Source organism: Bubalus bubalis, chromosome 18 (genome assembly GCF_019923935.1).
Source record: "Bubalus bubalis isolate 160015118507 breed Murrah chromosome 18, NDDB_SH_1, whole genome shotgun sequence".
Classification (NCBI taxonomy): Eukaryota; Metazoa; Chordata; class Mammalia; order Artiodactyla; family Bovidae; genus Bubalus; species Bubalus bubalis.
This window is the reverse complement of record NC_059174.1, coordinates 55,456,577-55,484,465: the sequence shown is the minus strand read 5'-3', so window position 1 is coordinate 55,484,465 and position 27,889 is coordinate 55,456,577. Positions and strand designations below refer to the sequence as shown.

Genomic DNA, 27,889 nt, shown 5'->3' with positions numbered 1-27,889 from the left:
CTTTCATCCCCAATGCCCCTATCAAAACCCCTGAAATTTTGTCCAACACGCCCTCTCAGGACTAAATGCCATTCAGACATGACTGTACCCCTAGCCTTTACTGATGCCCCACACCCCACGATCTGACTAGTCGTTGTTAATGCATGTTTCTTTAACCAACCCTCCCCAAGTCTCTGTCTGCTCCCCCAGACCCTCTTCTGTCCTCTGTCATACATCTCTAACCTCTAGAGGTCTTCTCACATCCCATGTCCCCTCATCAGTTTTAAAAGCTCTCTCCGACCCTGTCACCCACCTGTCCCCATCACTTATAACCTATGCTGACCCGTGTGTAACCTACACCATCAGACCTGTGCCCTGAATCTTGGGGAATCCCTGGCCTGCCCCCACAGACCTCCTTCCCAGCTCTCACCAGGTGTGCCGCTGCTGCTGGTGCTGGGGAGCCCCGGGAGCGGGGGTGGCCCAGGGACTGCAGCCTCTGCAGCCAAGGGGGGCCCATCTGGAGTGGAGGCGTCCTTAGGCCCGGCCAGCGGCGGGTCATCGAGAGCAGAGATGGCTGAGGAGATGCTCTCCTGGAGGTCCCGGTTCTTGGCAACAGAGTCTTCCTCGTCGGAGGAGAAGGAGGGCAGGGTCTCCAGGTTCCGCTTCAGCTCCTCGTCCAGCCGCTTACAGGGCGAAGGGCAGCCGAGCCCCAGCCCCTCGCTCTCAGCGGCCTCCAGCGCCCCCCCAAGCCCAAAGGCGCTGGTGGGTGGGGGGTGTGGCACAGTGGGGGCGGTGGGGGGCTGGGGAGGCAGGCCCCGGGCCGGTACGGTGGGCGGCACACTCTTGGGGGGGCTGAGCGGGGGTGTCAGGCCGGCCTGGTAGAGTGGTGGATGGCGCTTGCCTGACTTGAGAAAGTCCAGGAATGAAGCCATGAAGCCGGACTTCATCTCGGGCTGCTTCTCCTCCACCTCCTTGATCTTGGCCTCGATTTTCTCCCGAGTGAGGCTGGAGTCCAGGCTGTTGTGGTCAGCTCCTGACACGGCATCACCCGATGAGGCTCCCAGACCCTCGCCGGCCTTGGGCACAGACAGCTTGATCTAGATGTGGGGGCAGTGGGCAGTCAGGGCCCACATGTCCCGGCCCCTAAGTCCCCTCCTCCCTCCGACTCAGGAGTCTGGGGCCCCAGGCCTCTCCCTGCTTAAGACTATTAAGTTCAAATTCTCAGCAATCTCAGCCTGGAGACCTGGAACTCAAGCCCACAAACCCTTTTGCTGAGATTCCAGAATGACAGGACTGATATTCCTCCCTCATTACTCACTGACCTCCTCCCACAAGACCCAGGAACCCAGAACTCCCACGATCAATAGTCCTGTGGGACCTAAAACCTAAGAACACAAGCACTATCTCCCAGCCTCCCTCTGGACACACAAATTTCAACTCTCAGATCTCTCCAAGCATGGAACTCTGGAGTTTGAGCCCTCTGATTCATTTTCTCCTGGGAGTCAGTTCATACCACATTCCCCATCCTGCCCAAGAACCTCAAATGTGGCCCCAACCCCCTGGCATCAGGGTCCCACCACCCCTCACCTTCAGTGGTTTCAGGGGCTCCAGCCGAGTGCCCCCTGCCTCCTCAGCCTTCCTGCCCCGGCCCCGGCCCCGGCCCCGAGGTTTCTTGGCCCCATCAGCAGGTGTGGAGGCTGAGGCTGGCCCGGCGGTGGTGGGGACCTCCAGTGGGCGAATCCGGGGTCTCCCACGTGGCCGGGGCGGCCCATCACGCTTGGCCTTGGTGGGTTTGCGACCTCTGCGCCGGGGGCCGTCGGGGCCTGGATTGGGTGGACAGAAGTCAATGTCACCCAGCGGGGAGAGAGCCGGGCGGGAGCGGCAGCTGGACACCAGGTCGGGCAGGCGCCTCGGGTTGAGGCGGATGTCAGCGGGCACGTCGGCTTTGTCCTCGTCGGCCTCAAACTCGTACTCCTGGGCATACAGTTTCTTGGGTGTCTGGAAGGGCGGGTCGCGGCGCCGCAGCAGGTGGAAAGAGGATGTCTTGAGCAGCTTCTTTGGCTTGGTAGAGCAGAAGATGGGCGAGGTCAGGCCTCCCTTGGGCTCCGAGGCAGGGGGCGGCGGCGGCGGAGGGGGAGGCGGAGGCGGGGGCGCCGCCTGGTGCGGCCCACTCTGGATCAGACCCAGAGGCTCAGCGTTGACTGTGGAGGGCAGCTCGGGTGGCTTGTTGGGGTCTAGGCCCAGGCCTGGAGTCTCGGGGCCAGCTCCAGATGCCCGGCCAGGGCAGTAGGGCCCGTAGGGATCATAGGCAGGGGGGCCGGGGGGCGGCCCGGTCCCCGCCTTGGGATCACCCTCGTCCTCGGGTGGCCCAGCTTTGCCATAGTCATCCGCCGGCCCTCCGCCGAACATCTCCTCCATGGTGGGGAAGAAACTGCGCTCCTCGTCTTGGAGCAAGGAGTCAGGGAAGCAGATGGAAGTGAGTGGCACGAAGCGGGGGGCCTTGGTGCCTTGCGGGCTGGGGCTGCGGTAGGCACCAGAGGGATCCTTGCCCTCGGTGTTGGGTGGGCCCACGCCAGTGTCACCGGGTCCAGCAGGCAGCGGCTCCAGGGCCCCCAGCAATTCTTGCATGGCGCCGGGCGGCTCCAGGCTCTCCTCCGGCCGCAGGCGGGGGCTGGGGGCACCAGGCTCCAGGCCATGGCTGCGGAGGTGGGCCTCAAGCTGGAGGGGCATGGGCGGTGGGGGTGGGGGAGGAGGCGGGGGCGGCTGGGGTGCCCCATCTCGGGTGGCCGGCTCAAGGAGGTGGACGCCGACTTTGGGAGCACTGGAGGAGGGGCTAGGAGTGTGGCTGAGGACTGAGGGGAGCAGCTGGGGAGGAGGGGGCGGCAGCACCAGAGGGAGGTCGGGGCCCCCTGCCTCTAGGAGGAGGCCATGGGGGGTAGGCTGGGCCGACTGGGCCGTGGGTTGCGGGGGCGGAGGGCTCTTTTGGAGGAAGGCCCCCAGCTCCTTGGCACCTGCCCCATAGTGGACAACTGAGGTGGCCAGCCCCTCGGGGGTCTCGCCACCCCGTTCCGGCCCTTTCTTCTTCTCCTTCAGCCGCCCCAGGCCCAGCTCCAGGGCTGCGGTGGCACCCTCGTCAAGGCTGGCGCTGGTCCGGATGACACTCTGCAGATGGTACCGCTGGGGGTCTTCCTTGGCCAGCTCGTAGGGTGTGCCTGGGGGACCCCCAGCCCCACCACTGCCCCCAAGTCCCTTGGAGGCATCCGCTGCCCCATCTTCGCCCACCAGGCCATCTGCCCCTGAGGTCCGCGGAGGGCTGGGCGCCTGGAGGAGGTGCTGAATGAGGAATTCTTCATCCTCCGTGCGCTCAGCAGGAGGCCCACCAGGGCCCGCCAGCAGCTCGGAGCCGTCCCCCTTGCCCTTGTAGCCACCTGCTCCAGCTGCATAGCTGCTAGCCCCTGGGGGTGCCAGGAACGGGGCTGAGGCCAGGACGGAGCTCAGGTATTTGCCAGGGGCTCCTGGAGAGCCGACTCCGGGTGGGCGGCCGGGGGCAGGTGGCGACTGTAGTGGGCGGATGATGTGAGAAGGGCTGGCCTCTCCGCCGCCCCCCAGGGAGCTGGGCCCCCAACCGCCTCCATGGCCCGAGAGTGCTGGGGAATGGCCAGTACTGTAGCTGAGCGAGGGGCTGGCCGTGGGCAGACCCTGGGAGTGGGCAGCTGGCCCCGGATATGGCTCACCCTGCACCCCATACAGCTGCCCCTGCAGCTGGTCTGGGGAATAGCTCTGACACGTGGCTAGGCCAGGAGGCGGGGGACCACTCGGGGGCTGCTGGGGCCCCCCTGAGTAGCTAGGGCCTTTGCTCAAGTCCTGTGCTTGACCCCCTCCGAACCCCTGCCCATAGGCCTGGGGTCCTAGAAGCCCTTGGGGCTGACCGGGGGAATAGGCCTGGCCTCCGGCCCCTCCAGCCCCGGAGGCCTTCCCAGTGGCATAGGCCGCTGCTGGCCCACCTAGGCTCTGGCATTTGGGCGTGGCGGTCGAACGGGCTGGTGGGGGCCTACTGGCACCGCCCGCAGCTGCCCCATAACCACCTTTGCCCGTCTTATAACCAGGCGACTGAATGATGGGGCGGTAACCTCCACCGCCACCCCCTGCCCCACCTCCTCCGGCTGCCTCAGGGCCCGCAGCCCTGCCCGATGCCCCGGCCGTGGCTCCACTGGGCCCAGCTTTGCTAGGCTCACCAGCGCCAGGCGAGGGTTCCCCACCGCCCAGCGGGCTGCAGGCCAAGTTGGCCCGATGGCCCATGGAGGTGTAGCTGCCTCCGCAGCTCAGGTAATGCTGGAGAGCATGGGCTGGGGGTGGGGGTGGGGGAGGCTGGGCACTGGCGGGCCGCTGGTAGTGCTTGATGACCGTGTCCTGGCGGGGCAGGGCCCGCTCGGGGGGCGGCGGGCCGGGGGCAGCACCCGAAAAGTTGTAGAGCTGTGGAGAGGACTGTTCGGCGGCGGCGGCGGCAGCAGCGGAAGAGGAAGCCAGCAGGTTGAACTGAGTCGGGAGGTGGCGGGGAGGTGGGGGTGGATCTGGGGGACCAGGGCGGTAAGGTGGGGTTTGGGCTGGGCCAAGACCAGCGGGCCCCAGGACACCACCCCCCGCCAGGCGCTCAAAACCTAGCGAGGAGGGCACCGTGGGTGCCTGCGAGGGCTTCAGGTGCAGCACGTCATGAGGGGACAGGAGCCCATTAGCTGGGGGACTAAATGGGGGATCCTGGAGGCTGAGGGAAGAGGGAACTGGGAAGGGGCGGCTGCCAAAGGAAGCCGGGTGCTGATAAGCCGACAGGGCGGAGGAGGATGGAAACGTGCTGGAACCGGGCAGGGCGCCTGAGATGAAGAGCTCCGTGGGGCCTGGCGTGTGCATGGCTAGGGATGAATGAGGAAGGAGACCACAGGTGAGGGTTGACCACAAGCCAGCCCCACCCTGGCCCTCCTGGGCTGGCAGCGGGCTTACCTGTTTGCCAGGAAGGACTGCGGAACTGGGAGAGGAGAGAGGAGGCAGAAGGGCCAGGCTGGGGGCCCCGGGACTCCAGGGCTGAGATGAGGTTCATGACGGAGGCGTCCGGCCCTGCTGAGCCTGCGTGATGGAGGCCAGTGTCGAAGAGTCCAGAGAGGCCTGGCAAGGGTGGGGGTGGGGGTTGAGTCAGCTAGGTGGGGGATAGGGCAAGGTCGAAAGGGGAGAAGAGCAAGCCAAAGGCAAGTTGGGTCAGGAAAGGGGGTTGGATGGAAGGTGCAGATTCAAAGAGGAGAAAGTAGGCAGAAACAAGGAGACAGTAAGCAAGATGGAGTAGGATGCAATCCTAAGGGCAGGGAGCCCAGGAGGGGAAAGGTAGACAAAGGAGTAGAAAAATCCAGAAGTGAAAAAAAGTGGGAGAAACAGAGAGTTCCTACGGTCCAAGGGAGGCCAAAGGAGTTAGGCAATTCTAACAAGAAAGGGGAAGAGATGGGGTGATACTGGAACCACTGGGAAGAACCAGAGAACAAGTCGAAAGGGGTTGAGTCCTAGTGAGAAGGTACGGATTTTTTTAAAAAGGTGGGGGGGGGGGGGGGGGGGAGGACAAAGGGAAGGAGCCAACCAAGAGGGTCTTAGGGTCAAACTGGACAACAGTCTGGTTGCTGATCCATTTAGGAAAGGAAGCGGCAGGATCAAAGGAGAACCAACTCGAGGTACTAGAGGCCCGGTCACAGAAGAATCAGGTAGTGGGCAAATCTAAGGGAGGAGGCGGAGGTCCAAGAATCGGAGCCAATCAGGAAGAAAGGGAATCAGGAAGAAAGAATTCAGAGAACCAAGAGGATGGACAAATCCAGAGGGAAGGGACCGGGGTGGGCTGGAGAGGCGGAAAAGCCTGGAAGAGAAGGTGGGATTTGGGGGCTGAGAGGACCGGACCAATTGGAGCTAAAGAGGCGGGACCAGAAACAGGGGCGGACGAATCCGGCGAGAAATTGACCAGTCTCAGAACAACCAATCAGGGAAGAAGTGGCAAGGGGCGAGCCAGGACGGAGGGCACAGCCAATTAGGAAGGGTGGAACTTTCAGCAGCCAATCAGCCGCTTCGGAGGGAGGGCCAGGCGGGGCGGGACAGGGGCCGTACCTGCCGGGTGGTGGTTGGTGGCATAGCTTTGCAGTGGGTGGGGGGCCGCGTAGGCCTGGCGGTGTAAGATGTCCGTCTCGGGGTGTGAGGTCCTGGAGCTGCCATAGACCAAGCTAGGCGGGGGTGGGGGGAAAGGGAGATGTTAGGGTTTCCTCCGAAGCTGCCCTCGGAGTGAGGAACTCAGCAAATCCCCCAGGGAGTTCGGGAGACTCTTCCAGCTGACTGGGGGTTATCCTCAGGAACCTTGGGCCATAAAGGAAAGACAAGGGAATCGGGGTCCCCAACTTAAAAGAGCCATGGTCCCCACTCGAGCCCCAGTAAATAGATCCCAGAGAGCCTCACAGACATGCACAGCAAGGAGACAGACAGGCTGAAGAGTCAGAGAAAAGTGTCTTAAGTTGAAAACAGGGAGTTTGCTCCCAGGGCCCCCACCCTGTAGGTGACACAAAGCCCTGGGGCCAACCCCCGAGGGACGCCCCCTCTTCTTCAGACACGTGGGAACAGAGGCCCTGAACCTCACGAGATGGTGCAAACAGAGCCAGGGTCAGCAGCAGATTGTTCCCCAACAGCAGGGATGGGGAGGTGGGGTGAGGATAGGACTCCGGGAAAGTACCAGGTACAAGTGTGAACATGAACGTCGTCCATCCCCCGGATTGAGGTTCAGATGCATGGGCCTGTGCAAGGCCAGGTTATGTGTGCAAACCAGTATTCAACTCACTCGTGGGGCAAGATACAGAGCGAGGAGTCCCACATGGAAAATACTAACTCACGTGGGGTCCTGCCCTGCCAGGCTGGGAAACCCAGGTGTGTGGGGGGAAGGGGGCAAGGGGCAGGTGAAGAGTGAGGGCGTGACACAAACAGCAGAAAAGGGGCAGATTCGCAGGTGAACTGGTTGCCAGCTATGTACGCCTGGGCCCACGCTCACACACACAACCACACACTGGAAAAACAGCCTCGTCTTCCTATGCAGCGGCCCCCATCCATGGCCCGGACTCAAGAGGTCAAACACTCCACTCCTCGCCATCAACTAGGATTCTCTGTCTTTGCGGGTGGGGGAGCTTAAGGGGGCGTGTCTCTGATGCCAGGACCCCCCCCTTACACACACAGAACCCCAGCTTAGGAAGGGGGCGGGGCCCCGTGCCCACTCTGCTCGCGGAATTTCTGGGGGGGGGCCCCGCGTAGCGCGGCCTCGCGCAGTCCCGGAACAATAGGACCTGGGGGGGGGGGCGCGCCCCCCAGGTCTGCGTTCTAATTCTCTTTTCCTTCCCACCTTTGCAAGAGCAGAGCCTGGGGCGCGAGGGGGAGGGGTCAGCAAGCTAGGACTCCAAGGATGGGGGGAAATCCAGGCCTTGCTTCGCCAGTCCCTCCCACCTTCCCAAGGCCTCTCGGTCTGAAATTGTTTTGCACCCCCATTTCCCCGCTGCATCTTTCTCTTTGCATGCCGGAGCTGGCTTTGGCGGAGTTTGCAATTTGCAAACTGGGGCGGCGGCGTTGTTGCAAACCGAGGAAGGCCGCTCCCTTGCAAGCCGGAGGGGAGTTTGCGATGCACGCGTAGCCGGGCGGGCCCGGCCGGCCTGGGCCCCCACCCCTTGGCCCCTTCCTCCAGGCCACCCCCGGCTCCTTACCTAGCTTTCGCTGACCTCTCGTAACTCCATCCCGCCCCGGCGCCGAGCGGGTCCCCGAAGCCGGCGCTGGGGTAGTTCCTGTCCATGAATTGGCCGCGGTGGAAATTGGGGGAGGGGGAGGGAGGGGGGAGGGAGGGGGCGCGCGCGCGCTCTCCTCCGCCGCCTCTCCCTCCGCTGTTGCTTTTTTTTCCCTTCTCTCTCTCTCTCTCTCTCTCTCTCTCTTTTTCTTTGCAGCCGCCGAAGGCCCGGGAAGGCCCCGGGCGGGGGAGGGAGGGGACAGGGGCGGAGGGGCGGGCAAGGGAGGGGGTGCAGCCGCCGAGCCAAGGAGGGGGGAAGGGGGGTTCCCCCTGGAGGGAAAGAGGGGGGAGGAGGGACCCCGCTGTCTCCGCCTTTGCCCCGGCCCTTGCAAGAGAGAAGGGGGGGCGCGCGCTCAGGAGGGGGCGTCCCGGGCGGCCCCGGGGTGGGTGCGGGCTCTGGGTGCTCGCTCTCGCCGCCGCCGCCGCCGCCTCCTCCTCCTCTGCGCTCACGGTGCAGCCATCTTTGCACAAGGCGGCTGGGGGAGGGGGGAGGGGAAGGGGGGGCGGGCGGCGGGGTGTCTGGCTGCGCTCCGCTTCCTCCCACAATCCCGTGCAAATGCAAAAAAAAAAAAAAAAAAAGAGAGAGAGAGAGAGGCAGACACAGGGCGCTAGCAGGGCCTGGGGGTGTAGGGTGCAGCGTTTGTACAGAAAGCCAGCTCCGCCGTGCGCAGACGCGCCCGGGAACGCAGTTCAGTTTATTTGATTTTTTTTTAATTTTTGCATTATTTCACTCTTGCATCTCTTTTCCAAGGTGTTTTTATTTGGGGAAAGAGCTCAACTCCAGTCCCCCAGGTGCAGCGCGATCCTGCCCCCAACCGAGCTCGCTTGCAATACGCACCCCCCCCTCCCAATCTTTTCCTGGGTTGCAAAGTGCCCCTATGCGCGCACGGGGAGCGCAGGGAAACACGCGTGTGCACAGGCGAGTCTCTGCGTGTCCGTGGTCCGTGACAGTGAGGGCGATGGCCGTGTCACACCCGCTCACATGCGAGTCTGCGCACCCGGACTGCGCTCCTGGGTCCGAGTTTCCACGCACTCCTACCCTGGGGGCGGGGCTGGCGGATACCCCCAGGTCAGAAGACCGTGGGGGCCTGCGAGGGGCCGGGACGCGGGAACACGTTGCCTGGGAACTTGCGTGTATCCGTACGCAGCGGAAACACGTGTGCTAGGGTAGGCCTCGAGCCGGACGACCCCTACTCCCATCACCCCTCCAAGCTCAGCTCCGGAGTTTAAGAGCCCTGGGGGTTTCCGGAATCCGGTGCGAATCTGGGGCACGGTTCAGAGAACCCCGGCTCCGCTCCGAAGCCGCTCTTCAGCTGTGTCTCCTGAGACTGCAGGGGGAGGAAAACAGTGCGGAGTCAAAGGCCCGGCTGTTTTTGCCCCATCAACCAAGACCACTCCGACCCGCCCTGGGCGTCTCAGCCAATCCCGGACCCTCTGGGTTCAAGACCCACCCTCCTACAATATACCAGACACACACACACACACACACACACACAAGATCCACCCTCCTATAATATTTTACACACACACACACACACACACACACACACACACACACGGCTGGGCCACGCCCCCGTTCTCCAAGCCTCTCCCTGGATAATAAGCTTAAAATTCTAAGTCCCGCCCCTAAGCCCACGCCCCTCCTCCAGCCGTGCCCTCCCTCTGTGCCCCGCCCCCAGGCCGAAGCCCAGCCCCGTACCTGGTGTAGGGGGGCGGAGGTGCGTCGTGCACCCCTGAGGCCGCCAGCGCCTGCTCGTAGGTGGGGAGGCCTGGAGGTGGGGGTGGAGGCTGGGGCGTCTGCGGGCTCAGATCGCTAAGGGGCCTAATGAGTTCGACACTGGGGACAGAAGGTGCACTGTTAGCAGGGGAAACCTACAGGAGAGCGAGCCTTGGGAAAAGGTCAGACTTAGGGAGACAGAGACTCTGAGGGTCGTAGGGGGACAAAGTAAGGGAGATAGACCAGGGAAAAAGAGGGTCACCTTCAACCGAACTCTGCACACAGAAAAGCACCACGCAATGACAGGCAGTCACAGAAATCAACAGTTGCTGAGACAGGCTTATTCACAGACACATGTGCCCCGATACAGGCAGAGTCATGGAGAAACAGACAGCCCTGCAGAGAACACACAAGAAACAGACAGACACAACAGAGAAACACTCAGGCACAAATTTCCCAGATCCACTCTTCCAACAAACTCTTCCTGGAAACCTCCAAATCCACTCCACTTGAAGACGGATGCTCGAGCACTCTCTTACACTCTGTCACTGAGAAAGACACACCTAGACAACTCACACGGACACACACACAAAGACAGCCTCATCCTGTCACCCCAGAAACTGACATCCCACAGACACCCACAGACCACAGGCTGCAGCCTCATCAGATACAGCATCCACAGGATGAAGATCACTGGTAAACCGGGTACTGCAAAGACAGCCAGGCAGCAAATATTGACGGAGTCCCTATTTGGTGCCAAGCGCTGTGGATATAATCGGATGCTGCAACCGGACACAGAATCTCACAGACTCTTCACAGGACGATCTCCTCAGATCTTTCAGCAGTGCCCACCTGCCCCCGATCTGGTCCGTCTCCTTAGGATGACCCTCCCTCCCTTGCTCACCCTGCTCTAAAGCTCTAAAGCCCCCAAAGCCCCTTACTCTTGAGGACAGGAACGCTGCCTGCGGCCCCGACGGCCATGTAGATACCAGAAGGCTCCTAGGCCGGCCAGGATGATGAGCACAACGCCTACTGTCAGCCCCACAGCCAGGCTTGCGACATCCACTCGTCCACGTCCTGCAGGGGGTGGGGGGGTGTTTGCAGTTGACATGCCTAGTTAAGGTAGGGAGTCCAGGTAGACAATTTTCTGAGCCCCCACGCTGAGTACTGCCAGATTTTAGCAAATAATAACGAGGAGACCCAGTTAAATGTGAATTTTAGATAAACAATGAGTAACTTTTTCGTATAAGTATGTCTCATGGAATATATGAGATATACTAAAAAAAAAAATTATCCCTGTGTATTTGAGATTCAAATTTAACTGGGGGTGTAGGGCGGGGATAAAATACAATCCTGTATTTTATCTGGCAACCCTGTCCCCTCTGGAATGCAGTCCCTTTTACCAACCAGCCCACAGAGGGGCGGGGCCTCATCAGACAGGTCAGAAAAACTCATCTATCAAGGGGGACATCCCCCCTCAGTCACAGAGCAATAGGGTTTAGGACTCATGTGGACCCTTGGCTAAGGTGAAGTGCCTTTAGCAATCAAGGTTTCATATCTGAGTAAAAGGGGGGTGGGGCACAGGGAGAACCCTGGCTTCCTGAGGCCTTGCTAGGTCTTGCTGCTGAGGAAGCTTCCTTTAGGATTGGGTAGTGCGGGGACTTTCCTCAAACAGTAAACCCCAGGCTTTTAGCCCTCTTCGAAAAAAGCTGCACTCAGAAGGTGGGTCTTCCTGATTTGGACACGCTTCAGGTAGATTCAAGTAGCCACCAGACCTTCATAGGCCTGTAGCAAATCAGTTACCTCCCCTAGCAACCAATGTGAGGATTCTAGCCCAGGCTTAGGGCCTGTTGCTAAGGATACACTCCTAGCAACCAAGCCACTAGGGGGGTGAGATGCCTGGTACCTGGAGGGGGGTCCTCCTGTGGGCAGGAGGCCTTGGGTCCTGAGCCTGGCTAGGTGTTGTTGCTAGGGAGAAGGCCTCCTTAGCAACCAGGGCAAAGCCAGGATGGAGTTGTGGGGGAGGGGGAACCAACCAGGTAGTGAGTGCTGCTGGCTTCTTTGGTCAGGCCAGGCTTGGTTGCTAAGGAGCACCCCCCCCCCCCTTAGCAACAAGGCTGCAGCCACCACGGGGGCCTCAGAACTCAGAGGAGGGGTTGGGGTTGGGCCTGGGCTGATCCGGCAGGTGAAGACACACAGGCTTCCACCAACTGGCCTACCCTGGCCCTGTTGCTAGGGAGCAACCCCCTTAGCAACCAAGCTGCTGAGGCTCTGAACTCCAAAGATGGGCTCAGGTAGGCCGGGGCTTCTGAGTCTGAGGCCTCAGGGCTGTAACCTCTCCTTCCAACTGTCCCCCTTCTTGGGGACAGGGACCTCCCCGCAGTGAGGTGTGGTGGGATTCTGAGGCAAGGGCTCTAGTCTCAGAGGAAGGGCTTTCTTTGACAACTCCCTCCAGGAACTCAGGGAGCGTGGAATCTGGAGGGAGCCAGTTTTGGGTGGGGGATGGTGGTTCAGCCTCCCGGGTAAAGCCTTGCCCTGGTTGTACAGGATGACAGAGCTCTCCCAACTCACCTCCTTTGCCATTGTAGATGTAGCTCTCCCAAAAGTGATCCTTGAATGGACAGGAGGAGGGAAGGCTGAAAAGCATTATCTGGAAGATTCCACACCCCCAGACCAGCCCACCCTGATCTCTGAGGCAGGAGGGCAGAGGGAGTTGAGGGGCAGGACCCCACCCCCAGGTCCTAGAGGGGACTCCTCCAGAGACCCTAGGTCCTCACCGTCAGAATATTATCCTCAAAGTACTCTCGCGCCTCTTCCCAGGAACATATCTCCTCTAGACACTCCCGTTCCAGGTTCCCTGGCGTGAACAACTCCAGGTCCCAGTAATTGGCTCTTGGAACCCGCTTACGGCTGCCCAGGAAGCTCTGTGCCTCTGGGGAGTCCAGGAAGACCTCTAGGCCCAAAAGACACACAGGGCATTAGTCGCTCAGTTGTGTCTGACTCTTTGCCACCCCACGAACTGTAGCCTGCCCTGGTTCCTCTGTCCATGAGATGCTGGAGTGGGTAGCCATTCCCTTCTCCAGGGGATCTTCTGGACCCAGGGATCAAATCCTGGTCTCCTGCATTGGAGGCAGATTCTTTACCGTCTGAGCCTCCAGGGCAACCCAAAAGACACAAGGGACAGAAAACGGAGGGCTCCTAGGACTGAGGACACGTGTGTGTGTGTGTGTGTGTGTGTTAGTCGTTCAGTTGTGTCCGACTCTTTGTGACCCCACAGACTGTAGCCCGCCAGACGCCTCTGTCCATGGGATTCTCCAGGCAAGAATACTAGAGTGGATTGCCATTTCCTTCTTCAGAAGATCTTCCTGACCCAGGGATCGAACCCTGGTCTCCTGAATTGCACGCAGATTCCTTCCTGTTTGAGCTACAGGGAAGTCCTTGGGGACATGAAGGAGCCTGAACTTAAAGAGACGGAGAGCTATGAGGTCCTGGGGAGGAAGCGACTGGAGGCAGGGTTTCTCCTGGGCCAGAGGAAGGTGGGTGTTGGTGCCTGGACTCTGGCTCTTCCCCCCAACACTCACCTCGGCCTTGCTTCCCACTGGGTGAAGTGTCCAGGCAGGCGGCCAATCCCAGGTATAGCAGCAGCACAGAGGGGCGGCCCCTCATATTTTGTGGACACTAGGAACCAGGTGTGGTTAGATGAGAAGTGCCTCAGCCACTGAAGAATGAGGCCAGGTCTCCCTGATCAGACTCTGTGGTCCGTGAATTATAATAAGAGCAGACACTTACGTGGCCTGTAATCTGGACCAGAGACTGTTCAAGGTCATTTACCTCTATCAACTCAGTTTCATTTTCATCACAGTGCTATTATTATCTCCGTTTGATACAGGAGGAGACTGAGGCACAGAGAAGTAAAAGAACTTGCCCAAGTTCACACAGTTTGCAAGATTCAGAGGCAGGATTTCAGCAAACGCAGTGTCCCTCCAGAGACCAGAGCCAGGAGCTTATCTTTTTCCCAGCTGTGCATGCAGCACCCAGCATGGGTTTGGGCACATAGCAGGCGCTCGTAAACACGTCCATTGATTGGATTCCTTTCTTCCTGATAATCTCCATGTGCCCATTGCCACATCCACACCCATCTCTCTGTGCCCATTGCCACATCCACCTACAGCGTTTGTCGCTCAGTCGTGTCTGACTTTTTTGCGACCCCATTGACTGTAGCCCATCAGGCTCTTCTGTCCATGGGACTTCCCAAGCAAGAACACTGGAGTGGGTTGCCATTCCCATCTACAGGTGATCTTCCTGACCCAGAGATTGAATCCAGGTCTCCTGCACTGTAGGCAGATACTTTACCGCCTGAGCACCAGGGAAACCTTTCCACCCACAGAGATCAAATAGTATACAAGACGTAAAACCAGAGGGGCATATCCTGGGGTCCAGCAGTTGAGGGAGGGGGCAGTGATCCTGGACTCCTGGATGTAGGGGCTCCAACAGCCAGGTCGCCAAGGTCCCCAAGCCAAGCTTTGCCTCCAGGGACATTCACTTACCTGCCTAGACTTCTGAGCACTGTCGTCTCCTTAATCAGGGCCTCCTCGGCTAACTGCGGCCAGCTGTGAAGAGGGGCAGGGGAGAGGGGAGGGGAGAGGAACCAGAGGGCGCTTTATTCATTAAAGCCGGCACAATCCTGGTTCCAGGCAAGAGGGGCGGGGTTTTTTATTACCTGCCCTGGGCGGGACTCAGGTAAGGGACAGAGTATTTAAAGGGACCTTATGAAAAAATACATAAATAGATAAAGGGACCTTATAATTAAGGGTGTAACGTCCAGAGCCTCATAAAGAGCCTGGGTCTCCTGACACCATGGGGACACTTAGAGTGTTGGATAGGCGCCTCCTCCCCTCCCCTCCTATAATTTCCTCCCCCCACCCCACCCCAGAGAGCTCGCCAGGCTGAGCTAGGGAAATGAACATCTAGATATCTAGCTATCTAGAATCTGGAGGGAAACGTATGCCTTAGTCCCTAGAGATAGGTAGGTATGCCGCAGTAAATTCCTGCTTCCTGAGACAATTTGAAAGGCTTTGACTTTCGATTTCTCAACTGCTCCATGTACAAAGTGGGGACAGAGGAGCTGTCCCTTCTCTATTGTTTCTTCTTTTGCGGCAGAGAAGTGGATGATACATACTTTGGTAAGCGGGCTTTTCAATTTCTGGGCAAAGTGGTTAGTCCTTAAACACAGGCTTGAAGAGACGCAAAGCCTAGGAACAAGCAGGAAATTGCCCGCCCTGGGAAACGCCTAGTATTTACTAAGCACGCCCCCTATTCACGCCAGTTTCACCGGCCGGAACCCTCGAGTTGCCACTCACGTTTCCGGAGGGAGGAAAAAAAAGAAGGGAGAAATTACGTAGCCAGAAGAGCTATCTCCGCCTCTAGGGGCAGAACTACTTCCGGTCTCTTCCCCGGGCGGAAGCGTCGGAGCGGAGAGGGAAAACAGCGCTCCTTTCCGGTGTAGGGGTACTGTTGAAGTAGCCACCGAGGGAAGAGGGGTCGTCTGTGAGGTGAGTTCTAGGCGGTAGAAGAATAGTGTTAGTGCGATTGCCTTCCTGTGGGCAAGAGTCTTGTGGTCTCAGGACTGGGACAATATTTTGAAATGCCGACTTCCTGGCAGTTATTAATAGAGCGCTCTAGGTGCCTCAAGTTTGAAGCCGAATTGGAGGTGCTTTAAATCCCTTTAGGCAGCCAAACCTTCATCCGGCAGTTCTCCCGAGAGTATTAATTCCAGTGCAGACGAATGGGCTGCGGATCCCAGGGCACGGAAGAGACTGGGACTTCTGGAGGTCTAAGGAGTGATATTGAATGAGAAGCACCCCCCACACACACCCTTTCGTGGCCTCAGTTTCTCAGATCGTGATGGGGAGAGCGGGGAAGGGTTGTGCAGTCGCCGCCGCTGCCTCCTTGCACCTTTTTGACAGGCCCTTCCCTCTTGGAGTTGCTGTAGGTTAACGTTTTCCTCTGTGGAACTTTGGGGTTAGGCAGTCCTAGGTTCTCACCTTGATGGTGCTGCCGATTCGTTGTGAACTGAGGTCTTGATGGATCCTTAAAGCAGTTTTACTTTAATATTTTACTATGAAAATGTCCCACCTGTCAGGTTAATGTCTCTTCCTCCGTTCTTGTCTCGTGGCAACAAAAATTTGGAGCAATGGACGAAAAGGTGTAGAACAACAGACAAGTTACAGCTCCATTCAGCTCAAGCAGATAATCTTTTATTAATCCAACACTCCGTAGGAGTCCTCCTCATCCTTCCTGTCAAGCCTCCCTCTTTACACTTCCAGTCTCCTTTTGGCTTTGCCCCGTTCAAAGTAGGGCTTCTACCCACCACCAGTCAATGAAAGGGAATAGAAATGAGCATACGCTCAATGATTTAATTATAAATTGTATAGCAGCAGGCTGTGTTGGTTATGTCTTAATAGGCTCCTAACTGCCTAACCGCAGGTAAGGTTACTTGGAGAGGCCCCTGTGGTCATTTTGTATCCACTGTGTGAATAGGATACCTGTGCAGGAGTTGAAAAGTCTCTGTGGTTATATTTGTAGCATATTTGTGAGCTCTCCTGGGTGTGTCTCTGAGTTTAGAGAAGGCTTGCATCCCTTTCAGCCAGGCTTCCCCTCCTTGCTCATGTCTAACTTCCTACCTAACACAACTTACATAAAAGTGGGATCATAATATAAAAATTCCTATGGCCAGAGTTTCTGTTTATTAATACTTTTGCCATATTGGCTGGGTATTTTTTTAAATTAAATATATAAGGCAAAGCCTGTCTATTGTGACATTTCACCCCTAAATACTTTAGGATACATGTGTAAAAAGCAGAGACATTTCACAACACTAAACTAACTATATTTCAACTTTTTAAAAATTTTTCAACAATTTTTTTTTTAATTTTAAAAAGCATCAGAACAGATCAGATCAGTCGCTCAGTCGTGTCCGACTCTTTGTGACCCCATGAATCGCAGCACGCCAGGCCTCCCTGTCCATCACCAACTCCTGGAGTTCACTCAGACTCACGTCCATCGAGTCAGTGATGCCATCCAGCCATCTCATCCTCTGTTGTCCCCTTCTCCTCCTGCCCCCAATCCCTCCCAGCATCAGAGTCTTTTCCAATGAGTCAACTCTTTGCATGAGGTGGCCAAAGTACTGGAGTTTCAGCTTTAGCATCATTCCTTCCAAAGAAATCCCAGGGCTGATCTCCTTTAGAATGGACTGGTTGGATCTCCTTGCAGTCCAAGGGACTCTCAAGAGTCTTCTCCAACACCACAGTTCAAAAGCATCAATTCTTCGGCGCTCAGCCTTCTTCACAGTCCAACTCTCACATCCATACATGACCACAGGAAAAACCATAGCCTTGACTAGACGGACCTTTGTTGGCAAAGTAATGTCTCTGCTTTTGAATATGCTATCTAGGTTGGCCATAACTTTCCTTCCAAGGAGTAAGCGTCTTTTAATTTCATGGCTGCAGTCACTATCTGCAGTGATTTTGGAGCCCAGAAAAATAAAGTCAGCCACTGCTTCCACTGTTTCCCCATCTATTTCCCATAAAGTGATGGGACCGGATGCCATGATCTTCGTTTTCAGGCACACAAAAAAGCGGGAACATTTTCTTCCATGACCACAATACTATTATCATAATTGTATTATCATATTATCATAATATCATACTATTATCATAATACTTACAAAAGCAACCCTAATAAAAATCTCATTTGTTTGAATCAGAATCAATTCAAATAATTGTTTTGTCTTTTAAATTCCTCTTAATTTCTAACAGTCTCCCCCTCCACACCATCCTGGGTTTTTTTCTTTTTAAATATTTATTTGTTTATTTGGCTGTGGTGGGGTTTAGTTGTGGCATATGGGATCTTTGATCTTCGTGATGGCATGTGGGATCAAACCTGGGTCCTCGGCATTATGAACACAAAGTCTTCTAGTCACTGGACCACCAGGGAAGTCCAGTCATTTCTATTATTATAGTGCTTTTGTGATGTATTGACTGGATGGATGGTTCATTTCATTGATTACACACCTACCCAGGCCCTATGGTTGGAAGTCGTTAACTGATACTATCATGCCATCTCTGTGCCCAGCCCCCACCCCCAGGTGCCAGGCAGTGCTGGGACCCAGCCTGGAGTCCAGCCCAGGCCCCACCTCTAGGGGGCCCCTAGTCTGGAGGGGGAAATTCTGAGATGGCTGTAATGGAGGTAAATCAGGGCATTGTCAGAGCATCAGGAATGCCTCCCTCAGGCTTCCTGATAGGTCCTGGGAGGAGGAAGCGGATAGGATTTCCAGGGCAGGGTAGGGGGCGGACCAGGCCCACAGGAATTTCCAGGAGCAGAGCCAGGCCCTGCCTATAGGGCCCATTCCACACTGAGTCAGCACAGAGCCTGGGGCCACCTGCAGCCAGGCGGCACCAGCGATGGCCTTGGGCACAGACGTAGATGCTTGGGGCAACCCCCGGCTGCACTGGGCACCTTCTCCCTGCCTCTGTTTCCTTGTTTGTAGCAGCCATTTGTGCTGTGGGATTCGGTGGAGAGTGAAAGTGAAAGGCGCTTGGTCGACTCTTTCCAACCCCATGGACTGTATTCTCCAGGCCAGAATACTGGAGTGGGTAGCCATTCCCTTCTCCAAGGGATCTTCCCAACCCAGAGATCGAACCCAGGTCTCCCACGTTGCAGGTGGATTCTTCAACATCTGAGCCACCAGGGAAGCCCAAGAATACTGGAGTGGGTAGCCTATCCCTTCTCCAGGGGATCTTCCCAACCCAGGAATCGAACCAGGGTCTCCTGCATCGCAGGCAGATTCTTAACTGAGCTATCAGGGAAGCCCTGGGATTCAGTGGAGTTAACATGTATAAAATGCTTATAACAGGGCTGGGTTTACCGAACCTCTTAGATGAATACCAGTCACTATTAATAGTAAAATCTCAGATGTTCCCCTTTGCTTTTAGGGAGCCTCCCTCCTTCCTGCTTCCGATACTTCCTATATCTGTCTGTGAGTTCCTTGAATGTAATTGGCCCTTTGGGTTCCCTTAACACAGGCTGGCAACCTACTCCAGTACTCTTGCCTGGAAAATCCCATGGATGGAGGAGCCTGGTAGGCTGCAGTCCATGGGGTCCCTAGGAATCAGACACGACTGAGCGGCTTCACTTTCACTTTTCACTTTCATGCATTGGAGAAAGAAATGGCAACCCACTCCAGTATTCTTGCCTGGAGAATCCCAGGGTCGGAGGAGCCTGGTGGGCTGCCGCCTATGGGGTGGCACAGAGTCAGACACGACTGAAGCGACTTAGCAGCAGCAGCAGCAGCAGCACAGGCCTGCACCCCCCTGGGACAGCCAGCAGCATCCATGTGACCCCATGCTCTTCGCAGGAGGGGACTCGTAGCATCCTTTAGTTCTTCTTTAGTTTTTTCATCCTTTAGTTCTCAGAGGGATCTCTGACCTCAGGAGATTGAGGATTCAAACAAATCGACTGCAGAAAAAGACCTGGGGAGATAATAAGGGAGATTTGAATACCAGCTGGATAGTAGATGATGTTAAGGAATTATTAATGCATCCATGGTATTGTGATCATGGTTTTTAAACACAGTAGCCACGAGTCCCCAGAGGCTGTGGCGCACTTTGATACTTGTCTCAGGGCCCTGAGGGACTGTATTTTTTTTTTTAATCACTTCATTTTAATTAATTTACATTCAAGCACCAATATTGGATTCAGTCCCTGGAAAACTTTTAAGTATGTCTGGGGCAACCAGGACGAGTGAATGTACATTTGCTCCTGTAAATTTTATGAAATCTAAATGTTGGACAAGTTCCTCCAGTGAAAATTGTTCTCTGAGTCGAGACATATTAAAAGGGTGGACTAGACTGTGGATTTTGAAGATTTCTTAGGAGAATGGGAGTGGATTAGCCTTTATTCTTGGATTGTGACCTCCCCGGGAGGACTGCCAGCTGTCACGTGACTAAGTGGGGTGCAGCTCTGGAGCCCAAGTGCCTGGGTTCAAGTCCAGCTCTGTTGCCAGGGGGGCTCCATGGGCCTGGTTTCTCCTCTGTAAGAGGGGAAGGTTGATAAATAATAGCTGCTCTTACTTGGATGTGTCCTCTCTGAAGTGCTAGTGTTCTGTTTTCTGAGCCTGTCCTAACTGAGGAGACCATAAACCTGCCCACCCCAGTCAGCGGTTGTCAGACTTCTTGGTCTCAGGATCTTAAAAATCAGCAAGGACTCCAAAAAGCTTTTGTTTGTGGAAGTTCGATCCATCATAGTTGGCCACATCTGGGGACTTCCCTGGTGGTCCGCTGGTTAGGACTCCACACTTTCACTGCTGAAGGCCTGGGTTCGATCCCTGGTCCAGAAACTAAGATCCTGCAAGCCACAAGTGTGGCCAAAGGAAAAAAGATTTGCCTTATAAGATGAAAACAGACATGAAAGGGTCTTTATTGAAATATTCAGATAACAAAAAACTCATCTTAAAGTATACAACTCTGGTTTTTCATATAATCACTATTTTTGTAACCATCTCCACTTTCGGATTTCAGGACATTTTCATCACTGCAGAAAGAAACCCCATCCCCCTTAGCAGCCTCTCCCCACTCGCGTCCTCCCTTCTCCCAGCGGGTGGCAGCCACCAGTCTCCTTTCTGTTTCTATGGATCTGCCCATTCTGGACCTTTCATATAAACGGAATCAACAGTAGGGCCTTTTGTACCTGGCTTCTTTCACTCTGTACCAGACATTTTTTAAAGCCAGGGTTGTACAAACACAAGTCGCACAGCCTCTGGAAAACTCCACCGGACGCTTATTAGGGAATGAGAGGAACAGAGGCAAACGCATATTGGTGTCATGGAAATTGTTCTGTGGGCCCCCTGAAAGTATCTTAGGGACCCCTGGGGTCTCGGCAGACCTTACTTTGAGAACCACTGGCTTAGGCAAGTGGCTTCACTTCTGTGCCTCTATTTGCCTCTCTCCAAAGTGGAGATGCCGATGGAGCAGACCTCAGAGGGTGGCTGAAGTTGGACACTTGATGAGATGAGGCCGCGGGGAGTTGGCCTAGGGGTCAGGGGTCAAGCAGTGTCCCTTGTGATTATTCCCGTGACAGCCCAGAGAAGTAATGATCCCTCTCTAGCAGTTCTCTCTTCTCAGAGAGAAAATGTCCCAGTCCACAAAGCCAAAGAGCTTGGCCACAAGACAAGCAGCCCAGTGCCAAATACCACGGAGGGTCAAGGCAGTTGACAACTAAGAATAGAGTGGGGAATTTGTCCCTGCGGAGGTGAACTCGACCTTCATGAGTGGTGATGGGTGGGGGGACGGGGGCGGGGGCCAGGGGGCCAGGGTGGAGGAGGGGGGTGGCAGGTGAGCCGGGGAGGCAGCAGGTGCCAGACACCTGCTCCAAAGCTGGGGGGTAAGGGGAAGCCTGAGGAGGGGCCGTGGGTCAAGTTGGGGTGTTTCACCAAGGTGAACCTCTGCACGCAGCACAGTGGCCACGGCTGGAGTGACAGGAATGTTCCACATCGCAATTGGGGCGGTAGTTAGGAGGGTGTATGCATCTGTCAAAACACATCAACTGCATCCTTACGGGTCTGTGCATCTATTCTCTGTAAATGTACCTACTGGGAGGAAGATGCCAGTAGGGGGCGTGCAAGGTCCATAAGTTCCAGGAGAGGTTTATGTTTTGAAAGAGAAAGGCAAGTTTCTGAAAGCATCACAAACCAGGGAAATAAAGATGAAGTTGCTTTTTCATATTTTGGGAGCCCCTGGTGGTGCCCCCACCCCTGCCTTCTGACTCCTCCTTGCAGCCAGAGAACTGGAGAGAATAATTTCCTGAACATTCCATAGCCAGACTGTGTATGACCTCATTTAGTCCACCCAGCCATCCAGTTAACATCAGGTACAGCCCCTGGTTCTCCGAACCTCTTACCAAAGGGAATTACCCATCCAGAGTCACAGCCAGGAGAGGGCCAAGGCCAGGCAGAAGGTCTTATTCCACTGATCCCATCAACCCTTAGCTTGTTCGATTGATTTACTCTTGTTAAAAGGGGATTACTCTTGTAATCCCCCTAGTCTTCCACTAGCTGGTAAAGACCCTGCCTACCAATGTGGCAGATGTAGGAGATGTGGGCTCAGTCCCTGGGTTGGGAAGATCCCCTGGAGGAGGGCATGGCAGCCCACCCCTATATTCTGGCTTGGAGAATCCCATTGACAGAGGAGCCTGGTGGGCTGCAGTCCATGGGGTCTCAGAGAGTGGGACAGGACTGAAGCGACTGAGCATGCGTGCATCCATCCCCTATCCAGTCCCCTCCCTTACATGGGCAGCCATTGTTACATGCTTGATCCTTTTGTTTGCAGGTGTTCAAAATGTAATGTTTGGTGCACATGTAGATTGTTTTCTTTCCTTTTCACCCAGCGCCATGGTTTTAAGATCCACCCATGATGCTCTGTACACACCCAGTCAGTTGCATCTCACTGCTGGGTGGTCTCCTTGGTGGGCACTCACTGTCCGTTCCACCAGGGTGGGATATTCAGTTGCCTTCAGCTCCCCTCCAGGATAAACGACACCACTGTGAACATCCTCGTACGTGCTCCCCCAGCATCCCCTGCGGGGGCTCCTCTTGCCAGCCCTCACCCTGGCCTTAGCACGTGCTCATGGTGCCACCCGCCGCCCTGGAGAGAAGAGCACAGTGATGTCTTGTCGTGGTTCTCCTGTGAGGAGAGCTTGAGGCATCCACCTATCAGTCTTTGGGCCGCTCCTGGAACTCTCCTGTTCTCACCCTTGGTGCGTTTTCCTATCAGGGTAGCTGGGTTTTTCTGGTTGATTTACCAGTCAGTTCTCCCTCTAACACTTGTTTTGAAAACTTGGAATTTATTCCAATGCGAATGACACATGAGGGAACAACTTGGGCAACAGGCACACTGCACCTCAGCGAATCCAGACACGCTCCGTTGAAATGCGCGTGTAGCATCCACACGCACTCGAGAACCCAGAGCATCTGCCTGGCGCTTCAGTCTCCCACGCGAGTTCTTGGCCCACCCATCGCCTCAGATGCCAGAACTTTCTGTCAGGTTGCACGTAACCCTCCTTCCACCACCTCAGGATAACTTGCAATTTGTGCCCCTTCCAACACCACTTCCAGAAGCAAACTTCAGGTCTTTTTCAGGATGGAGTGCCTTTTTTTTTTTTTTTTTTTTTTTTTTGAGGGTAGAGGCCTTTCTTAACCATTTAATGAATACAAAACTGTCTTCCCCTGCCCCACTCCCAGCTTCCCCATCAGGTCAGCTCGGGGACCATAAAGGTCCAGTCCTCTCTGTGTGGGCTCCCTCCGGTCACCACCGCCTTGCAGCTACCCCTTCCTCCCCCGCAGGATGACGCGGCACGGCAAGAACTGCACAGCAGGGGCCGTCTACACCTACCATGAGAAAAAGAAGGACACAGGTACTGGGTTTGCGAGGGGGGCAAATGGACCCCAAAATGCCCAGGTCGCTCACTTTGCCCCTCTGGTTGAGCTTGCTATGCGTGTCTTTCTCCTGACCGTGTTAACATAGCCCATGTGACTGATGGTCATAACCAGAGACTTAACAGCCCACACAAGCCAACAGCCTTTTCCCTGCCTTGTACATTAAGTGCCTTCCTGCTTGAATTCGACTAAACCTCCTAAACACCCACAGAGGAAGGAATCAGTGTTGTCAGCCCATATTCCAGACGGGGAAACTGAGGCCCAGAGAGGTGCGGGCGCTTGAGCTGGGTCCCAGAGCCAGAAGGCCCGAGGGGAGTCAGCCATGAGCTTCTTCCCCCAGCTGGCCCTCGGGCTGCCTCAGAGCCTGTCTGTCACTTACCCTCTGGGGATGAACACCTCCTGTGGGTGTGCCCTGCCCCCGACACACAGACCCCGGGCACAAGCTCCTGACTGCACAAGCACCCCCACCTCCGCTGTGTCCTCGCTGTGCCTTTCTCTCAGGATTTGCACAGGGGCACATCCCCTGTCTCTCCATCCATCTGTGTGTTCCTGTCCCCAGCGGCCTCAGGCTATGGCACCCAGAACATTCGACTGAGCCGGGATGCCGTCAAGGACTTCGACTGCTGCTGCCTCTCACTGCAGCCCTGCCACGACCCTGTCGTCACGTAAGCTGGGCACGTGGGTGGGCTGGTCGGGGGGCAAAGGGCAAGGGAGGGGCTGTACAGCCAGGGCGCCCTAGACAAGCCACCTACCCTCCCGGAGCCTCGGTGTCCCCTCTGATACCTGGGCACGATCCTAGTGTACTTCACGCGGTGTGGGAGAGAATACGCTCATAATAGAGGGTAGGGCTCCTGGGACACTGCCAGCCTGTGATAACAGTTCACGGAGTGCTTCCCGTTATCTTCCTCTTGACTGCAGAAGCTTCCCTGGTGACTCACATGGTAAAGCGTCTACCTGCAGTGTGGGAGACCCAGGTTCGATCCCTGGGTTGGAAAGATCCTCTGGAGAAGGAAATGGCAACCCACTCTAGTACCTTTGCCTGGAAAATCCCATGGACAGAGGAGCCTGGTAGGCTACAGTCCATGGGGTCGAAAAGAGTCAGAGACGACTGAGCGACTTCACTTCCCTCACTTGACTGCAGAGATCCAGCTGATGCCACATAAGCCATACCCCCCAGGCAAACCCTTACCAGGCGGGACATTCCAAGGGCTTAGAAGTACCCTCCCAGGAGCCAGGCACAGGCCAGGCCTTTGGTTGGAATATGCAGGGTGTGGACGACCTTGGCTTCCTGAGCTAACCCTTTATGGCACGAGATTTCCCCCTACGCGTTGGAGCACATTACAAAGCCAGGAGAGTTAAAAGGGCGCAGTCACCTCAGAGAGCTAAGCAGAGCCCTGAGTGAGCTGCTGCCTGTAAGATGCTTAGGGGGTCTCCAGGACGGGGAGCTGATGTTTGGCGGGTGGCTGTTAACTGCTGGCCATGCCTTCTCATCCTATCCTCTCTTTGCAGCCCAGATGGCTACCTGTATGAGCGGGAAGCAATCCTCGAGTACATTTTGCACCAGAAGAAGGAAATTGCCCGGCAGATGAAGGTGAGCCTGTTTTGTGGGTGAAGAAACTGGGACCAGGAGATGTCACAGCACTTTCTAGAGGCCACAGAGCTCATCAGTGACAGAGGCAGGGTTGAGCTCTGGTAGTCTGTCTCCAGCCAAGCTGTTGACCACTCTGCTGCCAAGGGACAGAAAAGCCACCGAGTCCCAAACCAGCTAAAAGGGAAATGGTTCGGGTGTCCTACAGTTGATGGGAGGAACCAGCCAAGGCAGCAGAGAAAGACGGCATATGACTGCGGCCACCAGCCGGCACCAAACAGAGCCTCTGCCCGGAGTGTGCCCTGGGTGGGTCCCGGTTTACCCTCCTTTAAATTCAGAGAGCCACCCTGCCCCCACCTAGGGTGCCCCAAACCCACAACCCACAGGAGGGTGCCCGGCTCATTGCTCCCTGGCCGCCTGCAGGCCTATGAGAAGCAGCGGGGCGCCCGGCGAGAGGAGCAGAAGGAGCTGCAGCGGGCAGCGGCGCAGGACCATGTGCGGGGCTTCTTGGAGAAGGAGGCAGCCATCGTGAGCCGGCCCCTCAACCCCTTCATGCCCAAGGCCGCCTCGGCAGGGAACGGCCCAGGTGAGAGATGAGTCTGCAGGTGGGTGGGGGGTCCCACAGGTGCCTCCGTGGGTGCGGCATCCTAGCCCTTCCCCCCCTCCCCACAGACGATGCCCAACCCGGGTCCAGTGGAGGCCCTGCAGGCAAGGACAAGGACAAAGCGCTGCCCAGCTTCTGGATCCCGTCGCTGACCCCCGAGGCGAAGGCCACGAAGCTGGAGAAGCCGGTGAGCCCCCTACCCCAGCGCGCGCCCGTGCGTCCTCTTTGCCAGAGAGGGCCAGGTTCACCCCCCCACCCCCCGCCCAAACGGGGGTCCTGAAGGTCCCCTCACCATCCTCCCACCACCCGGCTCCAGCGCCGCCTGCTGACCCTGCCTCCCTCCCCCACCCGCACCCCTACCCCCAGTCGCGCATCGTGACCTGCCCCATGTCCGGGAAGCCGCTGCGCATGTCCGACCTGACGCCGGTGCGCTTCACGCCGCTGGACAGCTCCGTGGACCGTGTGGGGCTCATCACGCGCAGCGAGCGCTACGTGTGCGCTGTGACCCGCGACAGCCTGAGCAACGCCACGCCGTGCGCCGTGCTGCGGCCCTCGTGAGTCGCCAAGGGGACAGCCCGGGGACCTGCTGGACGCGGCGGGCGCAGGTGTGGCTCACTGTCTGGGGCAGGGCCCCTGATCCACACCCCCCACCCTCACCTTCACCGCAGTGGGGCTGTGGTCACCCTGGAGTGCGTGGAGAAGCTGATTCGCAAGGACATGGTGGACCCGGTGACCGGGGAGAAGCTCACGGACCGTGACATCATCGTGCTGCAGCGGGTGAGTGGCGCCCCCTGGCCTTCCGGTAACCCCGCCCTCCTCCTAGAGACCCCGCCCTTTTATCTTAGCCCCGCCCTCATCAAGCCAGGGGCCAGGGCCCAGCCTCACCTCCGAAGCTAGGGAACCCTCATGGCACCCTCTCCTCCTACAGGGTGGCACCGGCTTCGCGGGCTCCGGAGTGAAGCTGCAGGCGGAGAAGTCCCGGCCGGTGATGCAGGCCTGAGCGCGGGAAACCAAATAAAAGGGGCTTGGACGCAACTGGCCATGTGGCGCCTTCATTCACCGCACCGGAGCCCAGGAGCCCAGGAATGGCGTGCGCTCCGGAATGACTGTGCTTTGAAAGCCTGGGCTAGGAATGTTTGGTGTGGTCTCACGTTAAGAGTGAAGTCTGAATGGAATGCAAACGCACAGCTGTAAATGGGTTGAGTGGCCCCAAGTCAGAATGTGAGCGGCGACCACCGGAGGGCGCCACGTTAACGGGCTAGATGGAAATCCCCGCGCATTCCTTTTGAGTTAAACCAAATTTGAAGCCTGGGAGCTTCAGCGGCACGTGTCTCCCATTGCAAAGTGTAATAAGACACCCAAAGGAAATGAAGTGCTGTTGTCTGTGAGAGAGAGAAAGTTAGGCACCCAGTCTAGAGAAGGCTGTGAGGAACACCCCCTCCCCGCCGCTGAAGGCTGGAGGGTGGAGAGGAAGAGGAAACCGCAGTGCAAAAGCCGGGAGGCAGCAATGTGCTCCGCGGGTGTGAAGAGTGGGAGGAGGTCAGAGCAACCCGGTCTGGTGGACCTGCCTGGAGCTCGGACTCGGCTGGGAGGGCAGGGGGGCCCTTTCAAGCTATGTTTTTAATAACCGTTGAGTCAGAAAAACAGACCCTGTGCAGTGTGGAGAACCAGAGCTAAAAGCTGCAAAATATGGCAAAGAGTGTAAAAATAAAGACTGGAAGTCCTGCCTCTCAGAGCGATCCCCGGGTCCTGTCCTGCCAGGTCTTCATCGGCCAGGTCTTTCTCACAGGAGTTTTTTCCACCAAAGAGATTTCCGTGCACATACTTCTCCGTTCATTGAACAGTCTCTGCCCTTTCATTTTGGAAAACGGTCTTGTCATCTAAAGCCCAGACGAGATTCGTAAGTGTCCTTGAATGCTAGGCAAGCTCATGTAGGACCAGGGGGTGTATCTGGGGTGCTGCAGGGAAAAGTTATCAGTAGGAGGGTGGGTCATCCTTGCTTGCACCCTGGGGAGCCCCCCAAACCCAGCATTTCCTCCCTCAGACATTTCTAGAACCTTCACGCCCTGCTCTTGGGATCCCAGTCTCCAGAAACTAGCCGAAGTGCCCTCTGGGCCTGTCGGTCTACAGTGTGTGCAAGTCCTGGCCACAATCTTGAGGGAAGAATGCTTGTACCCATTTTGCAGAATAGCTCACTGAGGCTGAGAAAGCTTGCCCAAAGTCACACTGCTCAAGGCCATAGCTGAACCCAGGTTCCCCCAGAGGTCAACCACCTCTGGATCCCCTCGTTCAGTCCTGCCCTTCCCCCCATCATTTTATGCTTCCTCCTCCCTCAGACTTTACACACTGCCACCCACACACCTCTCCACTGTGGCAAGCTCTCACCCCATCCCTTTATACCCAGAGTGATGAGATCAGCCCTCCCTAAACACCCCCAATCTCTGTCCTCCCTAAGAGCCTTTAACCACCCGGAGTCTTCTCTTGGGACCACATCCACCCAAGGACTCCAGTCCTGTTTATGTGTGGTACAGGCCATTCGCCACCCCAAATAAAGACTTAAAGGTGCAACTTGGAAATCTCAGATTTCCACAAGGAGCCTAAATCTCACTCCTTAATTCACAGGCCCTTTGAGATACCCTTTCCTGGGAGGGGTAGGGTGCAAGTCAAGGTCTTAGCTC

General features: G+C 56.6%; 3 protein-coding genes across 7 annotated transcripts in view; 1 reads left to right on the top strand and 2 right to left on the bottom strand.

Annotated features, from left to right (window-relative positions):
• The window catches only part of PRR12 (proline rich 12), a 30,097-nt gene extending 21,786 nt beyond the window's left edge, over positions 1–8,311 (bottom strand). The window contains exons 1-5 of one of the 3 annotated variants that reach the window (XM_025269987.3): positions 7,737–8,310; positions 6,112–6,224; positions 4,975–5,136; positions 1,567–4,886; positions 410–1,055 (exon numbers count right to left, since the gene is read on the bottom strand). In XM_025269987.3, the coding sequence (XP_025125772.3) occupies positions 410–1,055; positions 1,567–4,886; positions 4,975–5,136; positions 6,112–6,224; positions 7,737–7,822 (4,327 nt within the window). In that variant the 5' untranslated portion in view covers positions 7,823–8,310. Of the gene's footprint in view, positions 1–409; positions 1,077–1,566; positions 4,887–4,974; positions 5,137–6,111; positions 6,225–7,736 lie in introns of all 3 variants that reach the window. The other 2 variants (XM_025269986.3, XR_006545882.2) reach the window with 2 other exon arrangements.
• A 242-nt stretch (positions 8,312–8,553) lies between these two features.
• On the bottom strand, positions 8,554–14,847 carry PRRG2 (proline rich and Gla domain 2). Of its 2 annotated transcripts, none has more exons than XM_025270012.3 (8): positions 14,710–14,847; positions 14,078–14,140; positions 13,112–13,282; positions 12,308–12,483; positions 12,102–12,141; positions 10,472–10,607; positions 9,513–9,650; positions 8,554–9,141 (listed from the first exon to the last, which is right to left on the bottom strand). In XM_025270012.3, exons 3-8 carry the CDS (start codon positions 13,194–13,196, stop codon positions 9,123–9,125), a joined length of 594 nt encoding a protein of 197 aa, XP_025125797.1. In that variant the 5' UTR covers positions 13,197–13,282; positions 14,078–14,140; positions 14,710–14,847; the 3' UTR covers positions 8,554–9,122. The 2 variants fall into 2 exon arrangements, with proteins under 2 accessions (XP_025125797.1, XP_025125795.1); XM_025270010.3 differs by having other exon boundaries at positions 13,112–13,208.
• Positions 14,848–14,945: 98 nt separating this feature from the next.
• On the top strand, positions 14,946–26,246 carry LOC102399128 (nitric oxide synthase interacting protein). 2 transcript variants are annotated; one of them, XM_025270006.3, is made up of 9 exons: positions 14,946–15,082; positions 22,825–22,997; positions 23,579–23,684; positions 24,529–24,610; positions 25,031–25,193; positions 25,280–25,398; positions 25,578–25,765; positions 25,880–25,988; positions 26,140–26,246. In XM_025270006.3, the coding sequence occupies exons 2-9, from the start codon at positions 22,928–22,930 to the stop codon at positions 26,209–26,211; spliced, it is 909 nt and encodes a 302-aa protein (XP_025125791.3). In that variant the 5' UTR covers positions 14,946–15,082; positions 22,825–22,927; the 3' UTR covers positions 26,212–26,246. The 2 variants fall into 2 exon arrangements, with proteins under 2 accessions (XP_025125791.3, XP_006080156.3); XM_006080094.4 differs by having other exon boundaries at positions 14,955–15,082; positions 22,927–22,997.
• The last annotated feature ends 1,643 nt before the right edge of the window (positions 26,247–27,889 follow it).

What these genes read in the sequence shown, in the direction of transcription:
- PRRG2 (XM_025270012.3), bottom strand. Translation starts at nt 13,196, where the DNA reads ATGAGGGGCCGCCCCTCTGTGCTGCTGCTATACCTGGGATTGGCCGCC. An exon ending in CATCTACAATGGCAAAGGAG is followed by an intron (nt 10,608 to 12,101) that starts GTGAGTTGGGAG and finishes CACCCCCTGCAG; the next exon opens with GACGTGGACGAGTGGATGTC. An exon ending in CAGCGTTCCTGTCCTCAAGA is followed by an intron (nt 9,651 to 10,471) that starts GTAAGGGGCTTT and finishes TTCTGTCCCCAG; the next exon opens with TGTCGAACTCATTAGGCCCC.
- LOC102399128 (XM_025270006.3), top strand. Translation starts at nt 22,928, where the DNA reads ATGACGCGGCACGGCAAGAACTGCACAGCAGGGGCCGTCTACACCTAC. An exon ending in AAATTGCCCGGCAGATGAAG is followed by an intron (nt 24,611 to 25,030) that starts GTGAGCCTGTTT and finishes GGCCGCCTGCAG; the next exon opens with GCCTATGAGAAGCAGCGGGG. An exon ending in CTCGGCAGGGAACGGCCCAG is followed by an intron (nt 25,194 to 25,279) that starts GTGAGAGATGAG and finishes CCCTCCCCACAG; the next exon opens with ACGATGCCCAACCCGGGTCC.